At 44.9% G+C, this 27,744-nt stretch overlaps 1 protein-coding gene across 5 annotated transcripts in view; it reads right to left on the minus strand.

The window, feature by feature from the left end:
• The window catches only part of FAT1 (FAT atypical cadherin 1), a 122,906-nt gene that overhangs the window by 10,333 nt on the left and 84,829 nt on the right, over positions 1-27,744 (minus strand). For all 5 annotated transcript variants that reach the window (XR_011253526.1, XM_069573297.1, XM_069573294.1 and 2 more), the window contains 15 exons: positions 24,402-24,677; positions 24,079-24,289; positions 14,211-18,278; positions 13,471-13,667; positions 12,610-12,763; positions 11,557-11,790; positions 10,006-10,395; positions 8,534-8,748; positions 7,828-7,965; positions 5,512-5,655; positions 4,830-5,027; positions 3,200-4,001; positions 2,926-3,057; positions 1,849-2,006; positions 492-954 (listed from right to left, as the gene is read on the minus strand). Coding sequence is in view for 4 of the 5 variants with exons in the window: in XM_069573297.1 (XP_069429398.1) it covers positions 492-954; positions 1,849-2,006; positions 2,926-3,057; positions 3,200-4,001; positions 4,830-5,027; positions 5,512-5,655; positions 7,828-7,965; positions 8,534-8,748; positions 10,006-10,395; positions 11,557-11,790; positions 12,610-12,763; positions 13,471-13,667; positions 14,211-18,278; positions 24,079-24,289; positions 24,402-24,677 (7,780 nt within the window). In the remaining variant the exon portion in view is untranslated. The remainder of the gene's footprint in view (positions 1-491; positions 955-1,848; positions 2,007-2,925; positions 3,058-3,199; positions 4,002-4,829; positions 5,028-5,511; positions 5,656-7,827; positions 7,966-8,533; positions 8,749-10,005; positions 10,396-11,556; positions 11,791-12,609; positions 12,764-13,470; positions 13,668-14,210; positions 18,279-24,078; positions 24,290-24,401; positions 24,678-27,744) is intronic.

The following is a 27,744-nucleotide window of genomic DNA, read 5'->3' on the forward strand; positions in this document are numbered from 1 at the left end:
AAGAGGGAACTTGTGACTCGATCAAGGTCATCCTAACTTACCCAAGGGGGCCCAAGGCCTTATGGAAAACCACATTCCCACCCCCATCTCGAGTAAGCAAGGCTGGCAGGCCCCTCGCTGGGCCTGTGGGTAAAAGGAGACTTAGGGAGAACCATGTGGAACCAACTCCAACCCGCTGGTTGGCGTCCTTGTGGCTGGAAAGGCATTCAGGGTCAGCTGTGGTTTCCTGAGGCTAGGGTGCAGAATGACACACATCTGGAAAAGCAATGTAGTGAGGCCACCGCTCAGTGGGAGAGAAACTGTCCTCTCCAGCTGCTCCCAGGATGAACCCTAAGCCCAGCTCCACTCGAGCGTCACTTACACTGGTTGCGGTACGTGACCAAACCGACTGACTGCACACGAAGGAGGAAAGCAGAAATGCCGGGAGACCTCCACCCCCAGCGCATACACGTGGATGGACCACTCAGGAGAGGCTCTGGTGTGAGGCTTACCTCCCGTTGGGGAGGGGTGGCAGATGCCCCCGTTCTGGCAGGGGCTGCTCGAGCAGTCCTCCGTCGCCGTCAGCAAGCACCCGGGAGACACATCCACCGACTCCTCGATGTGAGCGTAGCTCCTGGGTCTGTTGTTTAAGGGCAGCTCCTGCCCGTTCAGGTAAATGGAGTCCATGCAGCCCCGGAAACCGTTGCCCACCTGGGGGCTCCGTCCGTGCCGTGAGCCCTGCTGGCGGACGTGGCCCCCAAAATACACGTGGCTGTCGAGGTTGAGGGTTTTCAGTGTCCCCGGGGCTGTGCCCGAGGCGGTGTGGACCTGATCCAGAACCAGCCTGGCGTAGTTCCCGTTCACCTCCAGGGACACCGCATGCCACAGCCCGTCGTTGACCTGGATGCTCTGCACCGAGACGATGCCAGGGCCGCTGCCACAGTCGAACTTGTACTGCAGCCTCCCGTTGTGGATCTGCAACAGAGACAATCACTGTGCACGCTACTCCCGCGGAATCGTCGAGCCCAGCCTCGGGTCACGCATCTGAAGGAGGGGCTGGGTCTGCCGCCTGAAGGCAGCAAGTCAGTGCAAGTAGGGATGAAAGGGAAAGTTGCTCAGTCGTGTCCCACTCTTTGCGACCCTATGGATTATAGCCTGCCAGGCTTCTCTGTCCATGGAACTCTCCAGGCAAGAAATATTGGAGAAGGTAGCTTTTCCCTTCTCCAGGGGATCTTCCTGACTTGGGGATCGAACCCAGGTCTCCCGCATTGCGGGCGGATTCCTTACTAGCTGAGCTACCAGGGAAACCCAGGGCCTCGCATTTAAGTACTAGAGAAGAACACGTGCTTCTTGGTTTACTGTACAAATAATAAAACCAGGCCTCTCGGGGATATCAAAGTTCCAACTACATAACCTAAAGGCATTACGTAAGTGACTGGCAACTGCTAACCAAACAACAGAAGAGCATCAGATTTTGTTTAAAGTCAAAAACGAATCACTCTTGATTAAAAAAAAAGAGAGAGAGAGAGAAGGTAAGCTGATCATCACTTCAAGTGTATGTAGGACCTTTCTATAAACTCTCCGTAATATTAGTAAGATTAATATCAGAGTTTGAATGTAATGGTCATAAGAACCTGAAAATGTTTGTAAAAAAACAAAAGTAAATGTCTATGTTACTGTAGAGCAAAAAGCGCCTTTCATCCCACAGAACTTATGTGTTGGTATCGATGAATCATTTAAAGGAAGAACTCAAATCATTTCATGTTGCTTATCTTATTCTTTTAAAACACGGGCCATCTGAACATACAATGGAATTTATACTTTTAAAGTCTCCCACAATCTGAGATACAAATATGCTCAAACACTTACCTCCAAGATGCTGTAGTCGGTCCCTCGGGCATACATGACAACCGCGTGGGCGGAGTACGTGCGAAGCCTCATGGTCAGCTTCATCTCTAACTTGTTTTCATTTTCCATTAGACGATATTTCACAAAGCTGTTTCCAGTAAATGTCACGGATGCACTCCCTGGGAATCACAAAGAGAAGACATAAATCAGAACCAAGTTTAAGCATATCTGTGTAAGTTGTCCCCCCACCACCATGCCCTAATTCAAGTTTTGGATCTAAGATTATACAGTGTAAAATTCAATTCAATGGGAAATGTCTATTTGTTTCATAAACAGCAACAGCAAAACTGGATTTCCATTTGCAGCGAATAAGTTAGACTACTGTAAAACACAGAGAAATGAATTCTAAGATAAATAAGGGATCCAGGTATGAAATAGCCATTAAAAAATCACTCGAAAAAAATTTAGAAAAATACGTGGCCTCAAGGTGGTTTGCAAAATGGTCTCAAGCAAGACGTAAAACAATTCATATTCTACAAAAGCGATGAAACTAATATCAATCCAGAGATGAGAACTATTTTGTAAAATTATTCAGAAATGAGAAAATAAAAATTAAACCAATCAAAAGACCAGTGACATACAGTGGGGTCTATTAACATGTAAATAATGTTAATACTCAAAATTATACAGAGCTCCATCCATTAAAAATAAGAAACAGACAAATAATCCAATCAAGCAGATAGCATGAATTGGCCGGTCACAGAAGAGGAAGTGCTACCAGGCCATGAACAAATGAAAAGACAACTTTCACAAGTAGCCAGAAAAACGGCAATTTAAGTAATTAGATGTCATCTCATCCCTGGTGGCTCAGATGGGAAAGAATCTGCCTGTAATGCAGGAGACCTGAATTCGATCCCTGATTGGGAAAGATCCCCTGGAGAAAGAAATGGCAACCCACTCCAGTATTCTTGCCTGGAGAATCCCATGGACAGAGGAGCCTGGTGGGCTACAGTCCATGGGGTTACAAAAGGTCGGACATGACTGAGAGACTAACATTTTACATTTTTTCACTCTTTTATTCTTAATTGAACCTCTCACCTGGGCACTGACCAGACTTGCCACCTGGACAGACGCAGGTATACTTCTCCTCTCTGGGGTCAGTGACACATTCTGATCCTTCAGGACATGGATTGTCTTCACATCCGTGATGGACAAGTGGGCATTTTCCCTCTTTGTTTAAAAAAAAAAAAAAAGAGGGAAGAGGAAGAGCTAATGAATAGGGATTTCAAGAAAACGGATCTTTCCTGTGTCACCATCAAAGGCTGTAACGTGAACCGACCCGAACGCCCCTTTCCACCCCCGTGTGCGTTACCTCTGCAGAGGCACACGGCTGTCCGCCGGTGGCGTGGGGTCACAAAGCTCAGTCTGGCCGTGCTGTGTGTTGACATCACACTTTCGTCCACGGACACCTTCTCATCACAGAACTTCCAGGGGCAGTCGAGGCCCGCACACAGCTTCTGGAACACCTCCAGGATCCTCACACCGATGATCTCCTCGACGTCCGACACGGAAGAGTTGATCTTCTGCAGGAGCTGTCTGGTGGAACCGTGGGCGACACCCGACCTCTCTACAAACAGCAAGACGTCCAGGTGCGGGTGAGGCTCGGCGGGCTGCAAGCTGACGATCTGAACGTCATTCCTCCTCACACCCAGGATGTTCCGCAAAGCTCGCTGGAAGTTGCGCCAGTAGTCGCCGACGAACTCTTCCGGGGTGAGGTTGGCAAAGCGCACCGCGACCGTCTGGTTGAGCATCTCCTGCGTCACCTGTCTGACCTGCACCATGATGTCGGCCGTGGTGGTGAACTTGCCGTCCGTCACGCTCACGTTGAGCAGGTACTGCCCCACGTCCAGCTTCTTGTGTGCGATCAGCTTGCCCCCCGTGCTGGACACGGAGAAGAGGTTGTCCATCTGCGGGTCGAGGCTGTAGGTTAACGTGTCGTACACGTCTTGATCAGTGGCGTGGATCTTCCCGATGACGCCGCCCGAGTACTCCTCTCCGAAAGCAGTGATGAAAATCTCCAGCGGCAGGATTGCTGGAGGATAGACACTCTCTTCAATGACCTTGATGTCAATATATGTCAGAGACGACAGCTGAGGCTTTCCATTGTCTGCCACCTGTGGAAAAGGGGGGAAAAATCACCTTCGTCTGTGTCATCGTTCACAACTTCTTAATACAGATATATTTACACTGCTCAAGTTCTAAAATATGACCAACTGATAGATACTTAATTCTTTGCATGAGAAGCATTATCAAGGGACAGGGTAGAAAGCTTTTTCAGAGTACGTATGTTAACTGGTCATAGTGGAACTGGGGGTTTGATGCTTGAATTCATAGGAAAGAGACTGTTAATAGTCGTGACTTAGTGGTAAAATTAATTGTATACAGTTCTGGCATGTATGGGTTGTTAAAAGAAACCACAGGATAAATACTTCTTTCTAGCCCTTTCACTGATTCATGCTGAAACTTAGCTCCACCAACATCTACACTGAAGTGTGTGCTAAGTCACTTCAGGCGTGTCTGACTCTTTGCGACCCCATGGACTGTAGCCTGCCAGGCTCCTCTGTCCATGGGGAGTCCCCAAGCAAGAATTCTGGAATGGGCTATCATGCCCTCCTCCAGGGGATCTTCCCAACCCAGGGAATCAAATCCCTGTCTCTTATGTTTCCTGGATTGGCAGGCAGGTTCTTTACCATTAGCGCCAGCTGGGAAGGTCTATGATAAAGTAACCAAATAAATAAATATGCCCTTGCCAAGTGCTGTGGGATAAAAAAGAAGATCTGACAGAAAAAAAAAAGAAAACCAGACTGTAATTCTAATTCAGTTTTGCAGTTTTGTCTTCTCAAGAGGCATAAGCTGTTTTCACACGAGAAGATAGATCACCGCAGTGGCTCTTTTCCATGAGTCCTCGAAATAAAAAAAAACACGAAGAAAGGCGTGAATACCTTAACATGCAGTAAGTAATGATCCTTCACTTTCCTATTTATGGCGGCCGCTGTCAGGAGGGCTCCCTGCTGGTTGACTTCAAATGCCCCCTCTTCGTTCCCGCTCACGATGCTGAAGAAGAAGGGGGGGCCGTTGTGGGAGGAATCCCTGTCCGTTACCACCAGCTGCAGCACGCTGAACCCCACGGGCTTGTTCTCCTGCAGAGGGGAAGAGAACCACACAGCTGTCAACAAGACACTGCACAAGCCTTCTAGAACAGGACATTTACAGCAAACAGACATCGCTGCTTCGTTCGGAAGGAGGACAGCGGAGGGGGGCTGGTGGTGTTGGGAAGAAGGGGAAGGAGAATGGGTGGGGAAGGGGCGACTGGAGGGGCGGGGGTGTGTAGAGAGGCTGGGGAGGGGAGAGGTGCTTGGCGGAGGAGTGGGAGGGTCTGCGTGGGGCAAGGAGGAAACGCAGGGCAGAAGGTAAGGTTAAGAACCAAGCTGCTGAGCCTATCTTAAAAACCAAAGCCAAAAAAAGGATTTTGGAAATGGCTCATCTTTTAGTATTGACGGAGAGCCCTGTAATGTCACCCTTCCCATTTTTCTCAAAATGGTCTTCAGAAAACGATCAATCGAGGTCCATGAGAGCACACATTTTAACAGGGACGCATTCCAGGAGCCTAGGACCCACAGTCACCTGGATGATCAGGCTGTAGTTCCCCCTGGAGAAGACGGGTGCGTTGTCGTTAACATCAGACACGTCGATGTTCACGGTGGTCGTGGCGACTCTGGGGGGACTGCCATTGTCAGAGGCCTGCACGGTGAGCGTGTAGCCTGAAATCTTGTCGGGGAAAACACAAAGAGAAGTGTGTCTGTTTCCACAAGACCAAAGAACAGGGTTCAGTCTCAAGCGTGCTTCTGACACCACCAGAGGGGCAGATCTGAGCGTCTCCGTCCCCTGAACCCTGCAGGCGGGCGATTCCCTAACCTGCACACAGGGGCATGGCCACAAGCCACCTGCAGAATGGAATGTGTCTGCCCGACAGAAAAAGTTACTAACACGGAGGAGGATCTCAGATGCCTCTCAGAAACACACTTGCTGTTAAGTGTGTTAACACACACTGTTAAGATGTTCTAACTTTGAAAATGTGCCGATCCATTAACAGAAATTAAGACAGAAAAGGAACACAAATGATGAGAAAAGATGTGCACACGTGTCAAAGAGTGCAACCTTCCCTCTGCCCCAGGGCGGCTCTCAGCTAGAAACAGACACACATCCAGCTGTCTCCTGCCCTAGAGGGCTCACTCATTCTCAACGCTCGGGACTCTCCAGCTCATCTTCCCCATCGATGTCGCACTTGGATTGCCATCAACTGTCTCAATCTCCCAAGACGCGTCTCTTTGTGACTTCCTACTAGAAAAGGTGACTTATGTGGGGTGGCTGCTCTTCTAGGACAGAGCCTTTTAAGGTCTCTCTTTCAGAGGAAGCAGTGAAGAGGCCAGTCCTGCGAGACGTGCCCACGGGAGAGGGTGACTCAGCCTAGGGAACTCACCTGCCACCTCACAATGGCCATGAGTTTACTCAAGGTTTTGAGAAGTCAGTTTCAAGTCAAAAACACTAACTTTTGCTCTGCACAGCAGTACTGCAATCCTAAGCATTAACAGTCATGCTTCTCAATCTCTTGGCAAGTCCCTGCTCAAAAATAACGGGTCAGAAAAGGAATTAAAGAATGGAGATTTTATGAAGTATCTCAGCACCATCTCCCCAAACTCCTGTCAACTTGGATGTGCCCATTATTCTTCTGAAATCACAGTCTGCATTACCCCCGATGCCCTTCTAATTCCCCGAGCGAAGGCTCTTTCACTTCTTCCCTTTATCGCCCCTGCGGCAGCTCCCCTCCTATCTGTGAGAGAGGGTGAGTGAGTGAGTGGATGGGCGGATGGATGGAGGGATGGAGACAGGGAGGGAGGGCACGCCTTGCTTGCCTGCTCTCCTCATTCGCTCACATTTACCTCCAAACCTCAGATCACTTCCGTGATTATCTCCAGGGGCACGTGCCTTTTCTGTATTTCCAGCTTTCAAGTCTCAAGTTGGACTAAAGTGGCCCAAAACTGGCTGGACAATTTTACCTATTGAATATGCCACTTTCCTTGACAGATCAGCACACCCAAAACCACATTCGAGCACCTCTCCCCAGAGCACAGTCTATGCCCTCTGACCTCCTTTAATGGCACTCCTCAGTCACAGCAAGCCTGAACAGCATCAAGGCATCGGCCACCTCCGCCCTCTGTGGAGGGCCAGAGCTCAGCTCTGTGGTCCTTGCTCTTCCTTGGCCAAGATCCCTGCTTACTGTCCCCACCTGGGCTCTGTCGCCTTGTAACGACTGTCACTGGTCCTCCTACCCCCTCACGACACTCAGACCTCCCGCAGGCCTGGCCCTCAGAGACCATCCCCCCACGCTGTTGCACTTGGGCGCACAAACGTCGGTAACCACCTAACGCCTGCAGTGCAAGCCTGAACCTAGGATCCTGGCTTTGTCTGTGGCCTGAAATCTGTTCCTAAAACACCTGATGTATCTCCTCTCCCTCACTTGTCTGTAAGTTCACTCTCCTCCAACACAACTGAATAAAATCTCCTAAATACAGCCCGTGACTGCCTTTCTCCATTCTTTCTTCCCCCAGTTCTTCACGGGGAATTCCCTCCTCTCAACACCAGCGTCTCCCAAATCTCTGCTGTTATGTAAAACCCAGATTCTAGCTCCACGAAGTGTCTCAAGACACTTGGTGCCAACAGCAGTTTCATCCTAAACACACACTTTTATTCTCTAAACTCCACTAAGTATGAAACAAATCACATATTCCGGAGATCTTCATACTATAATTGCTTTTCGGGTATTTATATTCTGCTTGTCACTTCCTGAGAACAAGGCTGGTTCTTTTGACATCTCCCAAAATGTTGGCACTTCCATCTATTTATTTGATAATCTGTAAACAATTTCATCTCTCCACTTACTGTTTCCCGGTCTAGAAGTTTGGTCACCTTCACCTCTCCTCTAACAGGGTCGATTGTAAACGGACTTCCCTGGTTGCCGTCTATAATCGCATAGTGGATGTGGCTGTTTGAAGGTCCGTCAGCATCATCTGCCATAACCTAGAAAACATCACACTCCTGTTTAGGAGACAGATGAGGACGTGACAGAAGTCTATTAAGCTAATTTCTGGTAGCAACAGCAGTTACTTATAACAGAGCCAGTAACTGGGTTAATAAAAGACATTTCCTCATCTTCCAATTATTTTCAAGTAAGGCCACTGTAAGAACTGGATGAGAGCGTCCCTGGTGGCTCAAAAGAATACGCCTGCCAGTGCAGGACACCCGAGTCTGATCCCTGGTCTGGGAGGATCCCACATGCTACGGAGCAACTAAGCCTGTGTGCCACAGCTACTTAGCTGTGCTCCAGAGCCCGGGAGCCGCAACTGCTGAGCTGATGCATTGCAACTACGGAAGCCCTCAAGTCTGTGCTCTGCAACTGAGAGTGTAGCCTCCTGCCCTCCACAACTAGAGAAACGCTGAACAGCAGCAATGACCCAGCACAGCCAGAAACAAACAAACAAACAAATACACAGAACTAGAACAGCAGCAGCAACAAGAAAACTGGATAAATCCCTAGGAAAATTCTTACAAAGACTCAGAAGAAACCTGTAGAGGGAAAGACACACACCGTAATGACAGACTGTTCAAGAACAGCGTCCTCGCTGACGACTGCCGTGTAGGTGTCTTGGCTGAACACTGGGGTGTTGTCGTTGATGTCTGTTACATTGATGCTCACGGTGGCAACATCGCTTAATGACGGTGTGCCTCCGTCAGTGGCCTCTACAGTCAGGTAGTACTCATGAGAGCTTTCGTAGTCCAGATTCTCAATGATAAATATGGCCCCTGAGTAGAAAATCAGAGTTACTTCTGGTGCTTTAAAATGCCACCACCTTCTCCTCCTATGACTGAAACCTTCAATAGTTTACTTACCACTTATGTATGTTTTCTAACTTCTTAATTCAATAATTAAAACAGGAATTGGCTCATCCTGGGAACTTTCTTTATTGCTTTTACTTTCCTGATACTCTTTGGAATATTTAAATTGCTTTTAAACTCAAATTGTTCAGTACTCGCTATATCCCTGTTATAACAATGATTACATTTCTTATCTCTTCTAAATGACAGTTTACTACAGACGTTAATAGAACAGAAAGAAAACATAAAAACTATCCTTTGGCTTTTCATTTTCTTTTCCTTCTCCTACTTTTACAGAAATTCATATCCTTTTTAAAAATCTCTTGAATAACTCTTTGTTTACACTCTATCATTTTTTTAAAATCCCTTTTTGATAATTCCTTTAACATCTTTCAATGTCTTTCTTTCTTACCTCCTTACAGTCTATTCTACTTAAAAAGTCCTAAAAATAACAATTTTATATGTGCTAAAAATACATTTTAAGATAGCATCATCACACACCTACCTTTCATCTGAAATAGTCACATACAATTAAACACAGTTTGAATGGAGAGAGCAATTTCCTTATAGCTATTTCAGTCGACAGGTTAACAAGACTACAAAAGTATTTATGCAGCCAAAGTCAAGAGTTCCAGCGACTTGTGACCTCATTGGCAGTCCCTCACTAACGAACTCAGTCCAGGTATTTGCCAGTTGTACACAGTTAGCAGGATGAAGAAGTCAATTTAATGAATTATCAGGTGCCCCTACTGAATCTAAGATCAAAGAGGTCGAAACTCTGGTTTCACGTGGGAAGCTATTTCATATGAGATCCACAAGGGGCACAAAAAAAAGGGAGCCATTATGCAAAATTTTCTACTGTCTTCCACTCTTTACCTTTGCTGATGTATTACATCTGATATCTTTACTAAGTTACTCGAGTATGATGCTTTAATTTTCTCCTTAAATTTGCTCGTATCTATAACAGACAAGCCAGAAATGATTTTAGTGTGCAGAACTATAGTTTTAAAGCCTTCTAAACCACTATGAATCCAGCTTCAGATAACACCACAAAGGAAACTTGAGTTTTCTCTTTTTTAGGGTATCTACTGACAACATATGACCTGTCATTGTACCAGTAAAGTGCTGAGCAATCTAGACTTTCTGGCAGAATACGGGCTTCCTCACATTCGAGTGGTAGGTTACCTGTTTTAGAGTCGATGCTGAATTTTCCATGTTCATTCCCACTTATGATAGAGTAGGTGATTTCTGCGTTTGCTTCAATGTCCCGACTCGCTGCGTACACTTGGAGAACTTCAGTCCCAATGAGAATATCCTCAGACACCGTGGCACCGTATTCACGGTATTCAAACACGGGCGGGTTGTCATTTATGTCCAAAACAGATATGACAATGGTGCTGGTAGCTGTCAACCTTCTGGGCAAACCGTGATCGACAGCTTTCAGAGTCAGAGTATATACTGCCTGGAGTTCTCTATCCAAAGGCTTTTCTAACTGAATGATTCCAGATAATTCATTAATGGAGAACTGCCCATCAGCGGAGTTAAGCAGTGAGTAGGAGATTTTCCGATTCAGTCCTGTCAAGACACCACATCATGTCAGAATGCTTTATTTCAAGAAATGTAAGCATGCTACTTAAAAATATGTATACCTATGACTATTTCATATTGATGTTTGACAGAGAACAACAAAATCTGTAAAGCGATTACTCTTCAATTAAAAAATAAATTTAAAAAAATACATGTAGCATACATATGAAAAGGGAAAATGCTAATATATATTATTTAAAAATTCTTGTTGACTAAGATCTTAAAAATATAACTTTTAAATGAAAGATTCACTGAGTTAAAACAAATATAATTTCATAGTCATCTGACTTTTTTTTAAGACCACATTATATAGGAACTTATGTTCTAAAAACCCAGATCTTTTCAATTAAAATAAATAAATTTATATTAAAATAAAATAAAAAAATAAAAATAAAACCCCAGATCTTTAAAAATAAAGCCTACTTATTACTTAGCTTCAGTGACAAACATTTATTTGAAAATTAATATATTTGATAGTCTAACTCTTCAGTATAGGAATGACTGAAGAATTACTTCTATTCTCTGCTATCAAAATGCTATGAATATATATCCTAGAGTCTTACTTTCTCCAAAAAACACTTGAAAGGTCTGTAAAACTAAAACATATTGTTTGCTTCTGTTATGTTCCTATGATACTAAATCTCTTTGTCACAAATGCTTTATTCACCAAAAAAATTACCCTTTATCAATTAATTCAATAGGATATAAAAATCCGTTATCACAGGCTAGAATTTTAGAGGCATCACAGTAAGTTCATTGTGCACAATTTCGAGATTCTGAATATTCATTAAAAATGAGTTCCTTATTCTGAAGATTTCACTCAATTTTTAATGCCAACACATTTTTTTATTTTTATTTTTTTTTTGACCAGTTTTAAAGTCTTTACTGAATCTGTTACAATACAGCTTATGTTTTGGTTTTTTGGCCACAAGGTGTATGGGATCTTAGCTTCCCACATAGGGATCTAACCTACATGCCATATACTGGCAGGGGAAGTCTTAACCACTGGGCCACCGAGGAAATCCCAACGCTAACACAACAGTGAGTTACTCAACATGCATCAGGTTGGGTACGTGAAAGGGGATGAATGTGTTTTAAAACAGCCCCTCAGGCCACAGTCTGAAGACAAGAGCATCTTCCGAGCTATACCTGCATCCGCGTCCGTGGCCTGCACTCTGGTCAGGAATGTGCCGGGCTCTGTGTTTTCAAACACGGTGATGGTGTAGGGATCAGCAGAGAACTCAGGGGCATTATCATTCACGTCCTCCAACGTGAGCACAATGCTAGCTTGGCAGAACCTTCCCCCTCCATCGGCGGCCTTGACGAGAAGATGGTAAGTTGCTTGCTCCTCGCGATCAAGGGGGGCTGATGTTTTCAGTTCCCCTAAAAACAAACAAATACCCAGGGGCTCACTTGAAACTGAAGATGTAACTGCTAGCAGACACCCTTCTTCTTCTTACATTTATAAAATCTGAATAATGGCCTTCCTTTGGAGAATAATTTTGTTGGGGACAGAGTCAACAGCTGGGGGAGCCCTCTGAGTTGGAGGTTGTCAAACCCTGCTAGGGGCCAGCTCTAAGCCATCAAGATCTCCAGGCTGGGGTCTCTTGTATTATATACAACGTCAAAAAGCAGAAGAGTTGTCAGTTGACCAAGTTCAAGGTATTTTTTTAACTGACTCAAAAATTAGATTCAAATGTCTGTAATTAATTTGGGGGCAAGCTTAATAGAAGACTGTTACTTGATCCGCAATTTTAACAAAATACAAATTCAAAGAGAAATACAATCCTAGAGGTTTAAAGACAGGTAAAATATCATTAATCATTTTAATGAATATGCTGAATTATAAATTTATAGTCACAAGTTCAATAAAACAAACTATATGGAAAGTTGGTAACGCAGAAAGCTTGATATACTTTAACTTCTGAGTTGTTTTCCTTTTTTAAAGAAGGTGATATAAAAAACTTATAAATGTTAAATCCTTGATTCAAGTAGGTGATATTGCTACTGTTAATTTTTTATCTCACCGTAAATTTTACACAGTTAATTGTTGCTTACCTTTCTAAAAGATGCCATTTTTGTAGTAGAAGAGTAAAATTTACAAGAACAAAATATAATTTCAAATTATCTGTGTGATCCAAAACCACCTGAATATGTGACTTTGTTGAAACAGAATCTGTTTTGCCCAAATTTCACCTTTACCTGTGTCTGGATTTAGTTTGAATTTTTCTGCACCTGGACCAAATAATGTGTAAGTAATTTCAGCGTTGGAACGGATATCTGCATCTGTTGCAGAGACCTGCATGATCAGCTTCCCAGGAAAGGCGTCTTCTGGAATCGTGTCAGAATATAAAGTCTACAAAGATTGTAAACAATACCGTTAACTTAGAACATTGGAAGTTAACATGACTGTCAAGGGAGGAACAGAAATCACTTAACTGGGGTCACAGAACACATGGGAAATGAATAAAACTAAAATCCAAGGGGTCTGCAGAACTATTTTTCTTACAAAAGAGGAGTCAGGTCACAGCTAACAACCCCATATGTGGAACTACAGTTCTTCCTTGGTAGCCACGTTGTCCTCGTGTTAAAAACTATGGGCTCCGCAGGGGCAAAAGCCACACCCTGCACCTCTGGGTTCCTCTAGCATGTGCAAAAGCAAGGGCTCTAAATACAGTCTGCCGGAGCAGAAGAGAGCTGTGTATCAAGAACTCCTGGCCTAATATCCCCCCCTCCATAACCTCACCCCCAGAGGAAGGGAATCCCTTCAGGAAAATGTAACAGAGCATGTTTAGAGTTAACATACAACTGTAATCCTGTCCATAATTCACAGCATCTTTGAATGATGTTTTCAAGCTTTTTAAACATACCCCAAAAGTACTTCTGAAACTACTCCAACTCTGGCTCCATCAACCACATCTCGACTTAAACACTAAGAAGTTACAACGTGGAAGACATCTGAATTACTCCACGTGCAGCAGCACCATGTGACTGCCCGACAGAAGGGTTTAAGAAAGAAATCTGAAATCATAATATATGACCTTAAAGACAGGAGGAGCCTACCTTTTCACAAACGGGGCTGTTGTCATTTGCATCAAGGACTTTGACTTCAACTATAGCTTTGGATGAGAAGGTCCCATCGGTTGCTGTGATGGTCAGAAGGTAATTGTCCCTTTCCTCTCTATCCAGGGGTTTCTTCACATAGACCTTCCATTCATTCTGTATATTTTCAATAGCGAACTGCCCCAAAGGATCCCCGCCTATGAAATCAAAGGAAGGAGACGACAGTCAAATTTGTTGAAATTGAAAAAAAAGAGGAATAAGTAGTAGGAGAAACAAACGGTACGAAAGATGTATGATTTAAAAGTTAGTTTTTAAAAAATAATTCCATTTACATTTATTAGCTTTCCCGTTTACTAAGCTCCCCCAAGCCTCAACAAACCAAAAAGCAAAGCCAGCAGCACTAAAATGTGTATCTGAACACAGCACTAAGCCAAACAGGATTTCAAGACTATCAGTAACACTTCCGCCTACACGGCAACTGTATTTTTTAAGTTGCAATATCTTTTTTATATACTATGTATAAAGTTCAACAGAATGAATCATTAAAGTCAAAATCTGACTAATGAAACAAGGACTAGCCTTGCTCAGGCAAAGAACTTGAAATACGGCTTAAGAGACTGTTACTTTATACTTATTTTAAACATACTACAATCGGATCTTTAACTCTCAACTGCCATAAAAGAAGGTATCTTAGAATCCATGCTTCTGAAACCACTCGATGTGGTTCCATCAAGTGTTACCTGTTATGTAGTATGTAACTTGTCTGTTGATCTCCTCAGAATCAGCATCTGTGGTGCTCACGATGGCAATCACGCCCCCAGGAGGATCGTCTTCACTCACGGTCCCTTTGTAGATCTCGGCCGTGAACCGCGGGGGGCTGTCGTTGACGTCAGTGACCATGACATCCACAATGGCTGTGGAGGAGAGCTGAACCTTCTCACCATGATCTGACGCAACCACCTTGATCTGGTAGCTGTCTCTCTTTTCGTGGTCCAGTTCCCGCAGCGTGGTGATCCAGCCCGTTTCCATGTTAATGGCAAAGGATTCGATGACATCCACGCTTTGCGACTGATCTAGATTATACATGACCTGGCCGTTGCTTCCTGAATCCAGGTCAGATGCCCTGATCTGAATGACTCTGCTCCCTGCTGGCAGGTTTTCAACAATAAAGGCCTCGTATGGGCTAGACTCCAAGACAGGGCTGTTATCGTTGGCGTCCTTCACCTGGATGCTAACGTCGACAGAAGCTACCAGCTCGTAGTCACCGTGAGAGCACCTGGCAAGCACGGAAAACTGGAACCACTTCGTGGTCTCATGGTCAAGACTCTTCTCTAGTTTCAGCCTCCCACTCTGCCTGTCGATCACAAAGAACTCATCTCTGTTGCTCTCGGGGGTATTCCCTTTAACCAGGCTGTAAAGGACAGTACCACTGTGTTCTGCTCGAATGAGGTCTATTTCGGTTCCAATGGGCACGTCTTCAGAAACTGTATAGGTGTAAAATGGCTCTGAAAACCTGGGAAGCCGTATTTCTGGTGGGAGCACTTTAACACAGACGGGAACAACCGATTCTCTTTGTGGGGACCCGTTGTCCACAGCTCTGACGAAGAAAGTAAAGACCTCGTTCTCCAAGCCGATTAAACTTTCCTTTGTAGTAATTACGCCGGACGCTCTGTTGATTTCCAAATTCTCTTTAACACTTTCAGAATCTGCTTCAATGGCATAGGTGATGTCGGCGTTGGAGCCCTCGTCGGCGTCACTGGCGAGGACTTTGATGACTGACGTCCCTTTGGGAACGTTGGACCCGATGTTCACCTCAAACTTGGTTGCTCGAAACTGCGGGGCATTGTCATTGTCGTCTGTGAGGATGACGTTAATGGTGCAGAAGGCAACCTTGCCTCCAGCGTCCTTGGCCATGAAACGAATGGGGATTACTTTCTCTGCTGGGGTTTCTCGATCAAGCTTTTCTAAAGTAAAGATCTGCCCCCTCTCGTTTGTGTAAAACCGGTCTTTGGCGAAGTCATTGACAATGTGGTAGGTAACGTGACCATAAATACCCAAATCCCTATCGGCTGCTTTGACCTCGGTCACCAGAGTGTGCACGGGAGCGTTTTCAGCGAGCTCCACTTCATACTCGTTCTGAAGAAACACAGGACTGTGCAAATTGCCTCCAATCACAGTCACATGAACCTGAGCAGAACTCCTAAAAACTCCATCCGATGCAGACACTTGGAGGGTGTAGGATGGCTTCAAGGCATGCCGGCGCAGGTTTGAGAGTGTGATGATCCCTGTCTTGCCGTCGATGACAAAATTCTTATGGTCGTTGCCAGACAGGATGGAATATTCCAACTTGTCTGTGTCTGAACTGTCTGCATCACAGGCCCTTACACAGGTCACAAAATGCCCGTGGGCGGCATGCTCACTAATTCTGGCCTCATAAAGCTGCTGGTCAAACAGGGGAGGGTGATCGTTGAGGTCGGTGACGTCCACCGTGACGACCACATCGCTGCTCAGAGGGGGCATGCCGCCATCAACAGCCCTCACGGAAATCTGGTGCTGCCGGAACTGCTCATAGTCCAGAGTCCTGACCAGCGAGATGAGGCCAGTGCCGCTGTCTATGTGAAAATGATCGTGGCTCTTGCTGTGATTCCCCACCATGTGGTAGGAAATCCCTCTGTTTGGTTCCGAGTCGGCATCTGTTGCTCTGACTTGAACCACAGATGTCCCAATTACAGATGCCTCGGACAGGGTGGCGGCATACGACTGCTGGGCAAACACGGGAGGGTTGTCGTTGATGTCCTCCACGATGATGTCTACAAAGACCTCGGCGTGAGCGCCGGTCAAGGAGTCCGTGGCTCGGATGCTCAGTTTATATGCCGGGTGGGACTCGAAGTCCAGGGGCGCCACGACACTGATAACTCCGGTGTTGAAGTTAACGGTGAACTGGCTGAAAGGATCGCCCTCAGTGATGCTGTAGTGCACTTTCAGGCCCTCTGGACTGTTGGCCTGTACGTGGACAACGGGGCTGTGCATCTGTGCACTCTCTGGGATCTCAGCACTGTAGAAAGGCTTTTCGAACACAGGCATGGCTTTGTTCATCACGGTGATGGGGACAATGACCTCGGTGGAGAAAGCTGGATCTCCTCCATCTCTGGCAACCACTGTGACGAGATACTCTTTATTCAAGGTGTCGGGTTCAAACGGCTTTTTCAGTGAGATCTCCCCAGAGGATCCAATCTGAAAGTGTTCGTGGCGCTCCTTGAGGGAGTAATGAACCTCCCCGTTTCGGCCGCTGTCCCTGTCGACAGCGGTCACGTGGCGGATAACCTGGCCCACGGCGGCATCCACTTTCACCAGGGCATAGTAAGGGAGGTTGACAAACACCGGGGCATTATCGTTCTGGTCCTCGATGACGACCTTCACGATGACATGCGCCACGGCTGGAGGCTTCCGCTCCCGCGTGACTTCCACCACCACGTCAAAGGCCTCCTGCTGCTCGCGATCGAACGGTATGCCCGTAGTCGACAGAACTCCGGACGTGCGGCTGATTCTGAATCTGGGATCTGGGTTGAGGACATGGTAGAACAGGGGCTCATTGATTGGATTCCCAAGGGCAGTTATGACAGCTAGCGTCCTGGCTTCAGTGGAATTCTCTTTCACTACGGCAGAGTAGAAATCCTGAGTAAATTTCAGCTGGCTCTCCTTACTTTCTTTCACGTTAATTTTGACGGCCGTGAAGCTTGCAAATCTGCCATCGGACGCTCTGACGGTTAGCTCGTAGCGGCTCCTCAGCTGAGTCGTGTTCTGTACAGTTATGGTTCCAGTCTTGCGGTCCATCGAGAACTTGTCCCCAATGTTGCCTTCGGTGATGGAGTACATTAGCTGTGAGAATGCACTTGAATCGGCATCAGTGGCATTTACCGTGACGACCTTGACTCCTCTGTAGGTTGGCAGCAAAAGAGCTGCTTCGTATAATGATGCGGAGAACACAGGAGGGCAGTCATTAATGTCAATGACGTGTATAGTCACATTGGCTGCATATTCAGCAAATAAACGTGGTGTTCCCATGTCATGAACTTGAACAGTAAAGTGAAATGTGCTTGTTTCTTCGTAGTCCAAACTTAGGACGGTATGAATAGCACCCGTGCTAGAATCAATGGTAAAGTATTTGTGTACGGATGGTTCAACGATGTGATAAACAAGCAAGGCATTTGATTCTTTGTCGGCATCAGTGGCTCGAATAACTAATGGAACATTCCTGTCTGTGAGGACCACGCTGTTAATTGAAGCTGATTCACTAACGAGCCCTGTATACTCTGCTTGCATGAAAACTGGCAAGTTGTCATTTTCATCCAGCAAGTGCACCAAAACGGTTGCATTTGTAGACAAACCAGCCATGTTAGTTCCTTGTATTGTCAATGTATAGATGGGCAAGGTTTCAAAATCCAAAGCTTTCCGAGTGATGATACTTCCAGAGTGTGGATTAATATCAAAGGCATCGGCTACATTTCCATCCTTTATTTCATATACCACTGATGACTGGCTGTGGGCTGTAACCATTCCGACGAAACTCCCAACACCAACAGTTTCACTAATTTCAACAGAATATTCTTTTGATGTAAACTTGGGAGAGGCGTTGTCAGCAATGGTCACAAAGACCCGCACAGAAGTGATTTCACTCATTGGTGGGTCACCTTTATCTGTAGCTTTCACCATTAAGTCATATGCCACTTGGTTACTGCGATCTAATTCTCTGGCAGTTTTTATGGAGCCCAAGATGGGGTCGATCGTAAAAGAATTTCCAATGTTTCCTGGGAGGAGACGGAGAGAGGCATGTTGAGAGAAAAATACAAGGACCGACCAACATTCGAAGGGAACGGGCTTCATTCAACTTGTATCATTTCTCAATGCGTTTCATTTTTATCCACCGAAACTAAGGCAAACTTTTCCAAGTTTTGTCTATAAATTATCAAAACAAAAACAAAAACAAAAAAAACAGAATCTATATCACTCTGCAACTAAAGCTAAACCTCTCTCTGGTTGAACCAGGAATGTGTTGTGGGAAAAGCTGATTCTCCTTCATAAAGCAGTGAAGTTAATCATTTCTGAGAGTCCCTCAAACCCCCTGTGGAATGTACTCATTGCTTGCAAATTCTCCAGAATCTTATATGAAAGGGAAGACTTCAATTAAATTCAACAAACTTCAATAGAGTTAGTCCTCATTTTAAACATTTGGGAACTGATGAAAAAGCCTGTATGCAATCTGCCCCACTTCCCAGGTTTTGAAGATTTCAATAATATTCCCTCAATTTTTTTCAGGTCAATTTAATTTCTAGGTGAGTGTTTCTCAACTTGGAGATGATTTCACCCAGAGGGACGTTCAGTCGTGTCTGGACATATTTGAGGTGACCACCACTTGTGGAGAGAGGGTGCTCCTACCATCCAACGGGTAGAGACCAGGGATGCTGCTAAATACCCTACAACACACAGGACAGCCTCACAACAAAGCATTTTTTGATCCAAAAATGTCAAGAATGCTCAAACTGAAAATCCTAAGATAGTTTTACTTGCTTTCTTTAGACTTTTTACAGCTACATTATCTACAACAGCTACACCCACAACTCCATGATATTCCATGGTTTTGCATCTGTGACTGAAACCTATCTGAGGACGCCAGCTTACTACGGTTACACAGTTTACTATCTTTTTGGGTAGATCATGGCAGTGTGAGGGTCCTCAGATTCGATTCATCCGCAAACCCTTTGTCCCTTTCCTGTTTTCTAAACAAAGAATCCAGAATCATTTGAGTCATAGAATTGAACTTATTTTCCCTAAACCAATTCTTACACTGATGCAAAACAAGGCTGACTTGCCACTTAACTGCTTTCTCAAACTCTTGCTTTCCTCTCACTTTGCCATCGAGTGTGGCCCCTTCACGGAGCAGAAAATCCCAGAGTGACTTGCCAACCAGGGGCTCCCAAGGTGGCACTCCCTTCCCCACATCATTACTAGTAAACACTTCCTCAATGGCCTTCATTTCCTTCCTTTAATACATTTTCCAAAAATCCGTGATAGTTCTTCCTGAGGCCAGACCCAGTCTGGTTTTCATTAAGTCTGCCTGGCTCTGCGTCCAGGCCCCGGGGCCGTGTCCTGACCTGCAGCAGGACCGAGGCCCGGAACGACTCCAGGCCACGAGGCGCTGAGCTGAAGCCTGGCCCGCAAACGGGGTCACATTGCCTCTGCCAGGCCTCGCAGACACTAATTTCCGGCCTGTCTGTATTTACGAGAGCCAGTGACCCCGGATCCTCTCTCGCTGTGTTTCAGGCACTCATCGGAATTTCGAGGCCCTTTCTCAGCTACCTGTGCGTCTTCCTGCATCCACAGCTGTGGCTGGGTGGCTGCCTGGCCCAAGACAGGGGACAGTGAAAACCTTGGACAACCATCTGCATGCCACCCTTTACTCTCCTGTGTCTGTACTGATAAAGCAGCTGGCCGACCATATTTTATATTCATCCATCTATATGCATTTCTCTTGGAGAAGGCAATGGCAACCCACTCCAGTACTCCTGCATGGAGAATCCCAGGGACGGCGGAGCCTGGTGGGCTGCCGTCTATGGGGTCGCACAGAGTCGGACACGACTGAAGTGACTTAGCAGCAGCAGCAGCAGCATATGCATTTCTCTTATTTTGTACAGTGAAAGCTTCAAATACATAAGGCCTTACTTGGAGGAATGAATGCATTCTATCTGCACCAAGAGGCTCCTCAATCAGGTAAACACATCCTCAGTGGGTTTGGGGGGCGTCCTCTCCTGGAAAAGCCTTCCCCCCAGCTATTCTCACTGCCTCTCCATGCCCCCGTTCATTCATTCACTCTCTCAGGCTCTGCCCAAATGCCTCCTTCTTGGAGAACACGACGGTGAGGCGTCCCTGACTGTCCCGCTCATCATGGCTGGTCTGTCCCGCTACCCTGGCCTTTTTCTACAGCACGTTGTACTGCCACTTTGTTCTTATCTGTTCTCGCCCTGGAATGTCGGCTCCACTTCAGCAGGGCTTGTCTTATTCATTGTTTTATCACCTCTGCCTAGAAGAATACCTGATATTTAGGAGACACCCACAAATATCTGTTGAATGAAACAACTTTTAGACATGTATGGAAAAAAAAAACAAATTAATTACCAAACAGGTTGACTGGCAGGTTAGAAAAAATTGATACATTCATTAAATACTATATTTCTATTTAGGGTTTCCCAGGGGGTACAGTGGTAAAGAACCTGCCTGCCAGTGCAAGAGATACAGGAGACTTGGACTCGATCCCTGGGTGGGGAAGATTCCCTGGAGGAGGGCATGGCAACCTACTCCAGTATTCTTGCCTGGAAAACCCCATGGACAGAGGAGCCTGGTGGGCTGCAGCCCACGGGGTTGCAAAGAGTCAGACATAACTGAGTGACTGAACATGCATATATATCTATTTGGTTTTCTTTTCCTCACTGATACTATACTTCAATCACTGCCAACAACCATTTATTATAGGCAGCACCTCATTTAAAAGAACTAACAAAACGAATGTGTAAGGACTAACTGGAAATCTGTGATAAAAATTTTCATCAGCAATGTGAAGTTCAGAAACACTCTTTACTACGTGTAGTATTTTTACTTTGATAATGACAACTCTGAGCTTGTCAATGATAACAAGAAGGTTAAACAGGAACACACTGGTTAGTGAATATATGGATCCTACCCATACACATACTACAGCAGAAACCATCAGATTTGCAGATGGGAAAGCAATGTCATGTTTACGTGGAAAAACCCCAAAGGCTGCTGAGTGGCTAAAATGCGTCTTGGTCTGATTGAGTAACAGCCACGTTCACCCAATACTGAAACACATAGATGGCACTTGTGAACAAATTAACAGGGCAGTGACCAACGTCTGTACTAGTTTGGGGCCTCAGTCATTCACATTAGGGGAGATTATCGCTGATTTCTGAAGTCTTAATTTGTTCCTTCTATATGAACAAGGCAGTTATCCGGACAAAAACGCAAATGTGTGAGTGTCAGCTGTGACTGTATCATATATACCTGCACCCCAAAAGGCAGGTCAGAGAGCTGTATTACGACCTGCCTCTTTCCACAGACATGCTGTGGGTACCCACTGCCAGACAGTACAGCAAGCTCTGTAAAGTTGCAACTGCAATGACGTTTAACCTAAGTTTGGGGAAGAAAACCAATTCTAGTCAATACATATTTTTACTGAGTGTCTTCTATTTCCAGACGTTACAACAGTTTTGAAGACACAATCATCTACTTTAAAAAAATAAATAAAATACGATCGCTCAGAGTATGGCACAGATGTATCTCTAAACACATAACTGTTTCTGAAAATATTCTTCAGTGACTTCCTTTTTCCCTAAGACTTGTCATCAGACCAAACTTTTTGCTCAATAAATTGCTGCTGATTAAACCGGCACTGTTATGGCCAGAATTTATAGCTACTCTTCTGAGCTTTATTAAATGACAAGTCAGGAGCAGGTGAGTATGAGTACACTGTTGAACGAAGGCTATGTGACCATTTTATAGTTCCTTCTAGTCAACAAATTTACAGACATATAATTCTATCGCATTTTTGCGGCAGTCATTTCCTAAAAATCAAGTGGAATAGTATGATTTTTACATTACCAAATCTATGAAATTATCTTTTTTAAGTCCAAATTTTATATCCGAATAGGCCCCTTGTATTATCTGGTTTTTGAGTGGAGACACAGTTCCATTCCTGGAATACCAGATTACTAATCCCATCAGTCATTACAGGCATTTAAAGAATTCTCATGCCTTCAGTCAGGCACCGACAATCATATTTTAAACACCCAGTTGTTGAAAATTATGTGAAAGCTAAGGGAAAGTTTAGCATTTTCTCCTACACAAACCCAGTGAGTTTGTCTAGGAGAAAATTATTTTATTGAAGTGCTCAGGCATGCACAAATGGAATGCACTGCTTTTTTTAATGGTTAAATTTCTGAACCAGTGGAAAAAATCATCTTTATTCAAGTCACTAACTACACTACAATACGTTTCAACACTGCAACCTCAGGCAGTATATGAGGTTTCATTAGAAAGAAATGGCCTAAATTTGGTCATTTTCAGGGAAAATATGAAACTTCAAATATATTAAGAAATAAAAATCGTTTAACCACATAGAATACAGTGATTAAACACTGTTTTTTAAAAAGTGCTCTCCATTTGCTCAGCTTTGGATTATGTGATCTAGAGTTAGTTATACCCCTATCAATTCTAAATGCCTAAAAACATATATAATTCCTAAATATGCAGAGGTATGGACTTATTTTTTTAAAAATCAGGTTAACGGGATGATCTCAGTATTCTAAAATCACCATAGGGAAAGAATGGAAGAGAGTATGAGCCTTGTACTAACAATGGTAGAGAGAGATGGGAAACTGGAAGCTGCTTTCTCCGTATTTAAGCGCTAATATTAATGCTAATACTCATAGTATTTGGCATCAGTTGGAAAAGTCCTGGAGCAATGTAACTTCTGGCTGGATAAATCACATGCTCTAAAGCAGACCCCGGCTTCATCAGGGCAGAACTCGTTCGCAAGAACATGAATCTGTGGACTGATGGTAGCCCCTACCTGCCAAGCACAAGCGTGAATGCTCCTAGCAGGGCACCTGGCACATAAAACGACAGTCCAGATGAAGACACGCAGGACTAGAGAGCAGCGGCAAAGCACAGATCAGCGTGCCACTCTGCCGCCACCACCGCTGCTGCTCCAAGGAATCAGCAGCAGGCCTCTGGCGCCGTGCCAGGTGCTAAGTCACGTCTGTCGTGTCCGACTCCTTGTGATCCCAGGCTCCTCTGTCCATGGGCTTCTCCAGGCAACAATACTGGAGTGGGCCGCCATTCACACCTGGAGCTGTCCAGGCCCACAGTTCCAGCTGGACTTCCCACCCTTGCTGTCTCCTGCCCGACTCCAGCAGGGCCCCAGCCTTGTCAACATTTCTTCAAGTCCTTGTCCCAACCCAAGGACCTACTGCAACCACCCTCTTCCATTAATGAAATGCATCTATGAAAGATGCATGGGCGTGACAGTGGCAGAAAAGTGAAACCTGGAAGGGGTGGGAGCTGCATGGCGCCCTTCATCAGACGTGACCCAGTGAGAACTGCGTGAGTCAGCACGCCCGTCCTGGGGCTTCCTGCTCTGCCCCAGAGAAAAGACTCTCTGACTAAATGAAAAATGTTAAATCACTGGGCCAGCCTTATTCTAAGAGTATCTGTGGAGGAACGTGACTGTATTTAAAATCATTTTGGAAATCCTGAATTGGTCAAATACAGTTTTCTTCACTGCAGGACTTCTCAGAGCCTTGAATCATGCTAACATTATGAAATCTTTGAGAACATCACCCAAACGTAGTCAGGACTCTCTATCTTTGCTTTCTAATGAGTTAAAAGTTCAATTTTTTTTCCCTCTTTCTCCTATCAGTCTAAGCAGTTTTCATAGTGATACACAGAAATCTTTCAACATCTAGAAGTAATTTTAGAAGAAATATCTTTCTAACAAGTGCAAAGTTGTAAACCTATATAGTGCTCCAAAAATACCTGATTCGATGGAGTACCGTACTTCAGCATTTTTCCCTTTGTCCTTGTCCAGAGCCGTAACCTGCAGCACAACTGAGCCGACAGCTGCTGACTCGTAAACCCGCCCTTCGTAGGAGGAGCTTGTGAACCAGGGGGCGTGGTCATTGGTGTCGCTGACATTAACAACAATCCTTGCAAAGTTGCGCTTCACAGGGACATCTTGATCTCGTACCTAAAAGAATCAGCATATTATCAATCCTGTTAAGGTTAAAAAAAATCACTCTCAATCACATGGAGCCCTCCAGGAACCAAATGGTAGCAGAACAATGAACAGAAAGCCCTACCATGACTGTGAGAATATGCTGGTGAGTGGCTTCATGATCAAGCTTTTCTGACGTATAGAGAGAGCCTGTTGCAGGATCAAGACGAAATTTCTTGAGACTCAGTGGATCGATACTGCTCTGCAGAGTGTATATCAGTTTGTTTTTTTCGTCTTTATCCACAGCACTGATTTGCAAGATTTCTGTTTCCGGCACTGTGTCTTCAGGAATAACAACTTCATATTTTGATGTAGAAAATTGAGGACGATGGTCATTTGTGTCTATTACTTTGATGAATACCTGCAATGACAATATGCCTCACATAACAATATTCCTAATTACAATGTTTTAGTGTTAAAAAAAAAAATCAGGAAAAATTAGATGCACATTGAAAAAAAAAACTAATTTTGAGCAGAACAGAATTCAAACATGAAAAATAAAGGCAACCAAAATCTGGAATAAAAAACGTTTAAAATTTTTCATTGACATAGTACCTGTATTAATATGAGTAAGATAATAAACACCTTTCTAAATTATTGAGACTAATTTGTGAGAGAAAAATGTAGCACACATTTCTTTCTGAAATGCATACTTACTTTCTCTTAGGTCTCCAGAGAAGAGATATTTCTAGATTACTCGTGGAAAGATAAAAAATTTACTTTACCAAGTTTCACAGATTGATTTCCTGTATCAGATTTGTACCTGTAACTATTAAGCCACTGAGGTGAGGATGCTACTTAAAGATCACAATATCTGAAGTTCTTGCTCTAATCTTTGAGACTCCAAATCTCTACCCATAAGATATTGTGAATAGGAAGGAAAATTAGGAATGTGCTTTAAAAGCCTTATATTTTTGTGATCACAAACTACACATAAATAGGACAGACATTTCTCACTTAAAAGCAATGTTAAGTACATTGGAGAGATAGTTCTCTTAAGTATGCCAGCATAGGATGAAAATCTTAAAGGAAAAAAGAACACATGTGTATAACGTGAGTCCCAAGCTAAATTAAAGTAAAAATTTCACTGTGACAGTTAAGAAGATTAATTTTTAGATTGAAAAGACACATGTGGATAAGGGATAGTAGAAATCACTATGATTACAAAAGGTGGTTCAGTTATGAACAAGAAACCAGAGCTTCACTAGCTCATATGGAATAAAGCTCAGTAGTTTGAATGGCACAAGAAGCCAAAGTCCCTGGACCACATGAGGGTGTTTAACCACTTTGGGGTTAACAGAGGTTAGCAAGTATGTGGACCAGAGCCCTTTTCATGAAGATGATATTACCGTTCTGTTCTAAGAATACCAAAACCTCAGTGGTGAATCTGTAACATTAAACTATGTGAATACTAAATGCATCCATCCAAACCCCAGAAAGGTTCTATGTAAAAGTTATGTATGTAAACATTTAAAACAATAGATACCTCACTTTGAAAGGTCAATGATGATCCAAAAGTCATGGCTATAAAGATAATTTCTATAAATTAAATCATTATATATTCACCTCCAGTATACATTAAAAGACCCTGATGCTGGGAAAGACTGAGGGCAGGAGGAGAAGGGGACAAAAGAGGATGAGATGGTTGGAGGGTATCACAGACTCAATGGACACGAGCTTGAGCAAACTCCAGGAGATAGTGACGGACAGGGAAGCCTGGCGTGCTGCAGTCCATGGGGTTGCAAAGAGTTGGACATGACTGAGCGACTGAACAACTGAACAACAAATACATTAAAATGCATTTTTCTCACCAACTGCTGGGCAGAAATAGTTTAATCCTTCTTCAAGATCACCTGATCCCACCTAAACAGGGACAGCTGGAGTAAGAACAATTCTTACTGATAAAGCAATTCAACTGACATATTTTCTGGGCACGTCCATTCTCAGCACTTGGTTTATGGAGTGTGTAAAGGAATTTTGGACGTCCTTGCCTGCTGAAGCTTTCAACCTCACTGGGCAGTGCCTTGCACACATAGGTTTCCTATATTACCAAGGAGGTTTTCAGGAGTCCAGAGATGGTCTGGGCCATCCAGGAAGCTTTCGAGGAGGAGGCAGACTCTGCTTGCACAGCTTTTCGACTGGCAGATGAAATACACCAGAGTAGAAGGAAAAGCTTGGGCAAAGCCATGAAAGCAAGGGAGGAATGAACATCCTGTCTCTAAGAGACTGCAGAGGAGGGCCTGGACCAGGGGTGACACAGTACAGGAGCAGAGAGAAGGAGGGGTCCAGGAGCAGACCTGTCCCCCAGCAGGGGCTGAGAACTGCATAGCCTGTTTGCTCCAAACTGAGAACTGCATGGCCTGTGTGCTCCAAACAGAACTTCATGGCCTGTGTGCTCTGAACTGCCTGATGGGGAAAATTCACCACCCATCCTTCTAGTTGGGCCGACAGTCTGGCAGCAGGCAGGGCAGGCTGAATCGCTGGGACAGAGGATGGAGGCAGGAAGGTGACTCAGTGCCAAGAGGGGTCACAAGAGCCCAAGCCGGTGCTCAGGGGCAAGAGGGAACACGTGGAGAGCACTGACGGGGGACAGGCCTGAGAGCCTGGAGAGGGTATGCCGGAGTGTTATCTCGCTTTGCCCTCGGAGGAGCTCTATGAGGAGGGAGTCACTGTGCCCATTTCCCACAGAGGGTCCCTGCCCACATACAGGTGTTAAGAGGCAGAGCCCCCGTTCAACCCAAATGGCCTGCCCCGGGGTATGCAATGATGATGCTCCAGAGACACCGAAAGAAAACATGAAAGTGAGGCTGTTTCCAAAAAAAGAAAAAAAAAAACTGTAAATTGGATTTGGCAAGTTACCTTGAGATATCAGATAAAGCAAAGCGCCTTAATTTAATACCAGTCAGCATCCTCAACTGAAAACAGCAAGACGGGAAGGCAGGGATGGCAGCTGTTCCAATGGGGCACTGGCCGCTAGGTCACGACCCTCCACCACCCGCCTCCGTGAGGACGTGCCCCGTGTAACCACAGCAATGCTCTCCGATCCATGGACCTACCGCTCCTGACCTCGACGCAGCAAAACCTGTTCTGTTGGATCCCGAGTTTCACCGGCAAACAGGAATCTACCCGCTGTGCCTTGTCAGCCTGGCTCTGATCCCCGTGTTCTACAGCTGGTGCTTGCCTCTCTGCTCCCACTCAGATTCCTATCTTCCTATACTCAGCCCCAGACTGGGAATCAAAACCTCATGACTGATTGTTCCCTTACCACCCACACCTGGACAGGTCAGCCTGGGCCCTGGAACTGCTCTCTCATACTCTGATCAGCTCTCCCTGCCAGCAATTCACTAAGATATTATAAAGATCCTCCGCAGATGACTCAGACTAAGTTACAGAAGTATGCCTGAAGCACTGAAATGGAAGAATTTCTG

Source organism: Ovis canadensis, chromosome 26 (assembly GCF_042477335.2).
Source record: "Ovis canadensis isolate MfBH-ARS-UI-01 breed Bighorn chromosome 26, ARS-UI_OviCan_v2, whole genome shotgun sequence".
NCBI classification, from domain to species: Eukaryota; Metazoa; Chordata; class Mammalia; order Artiodactyla; family Bovidae; genus Ovis; species Ovis canadensis.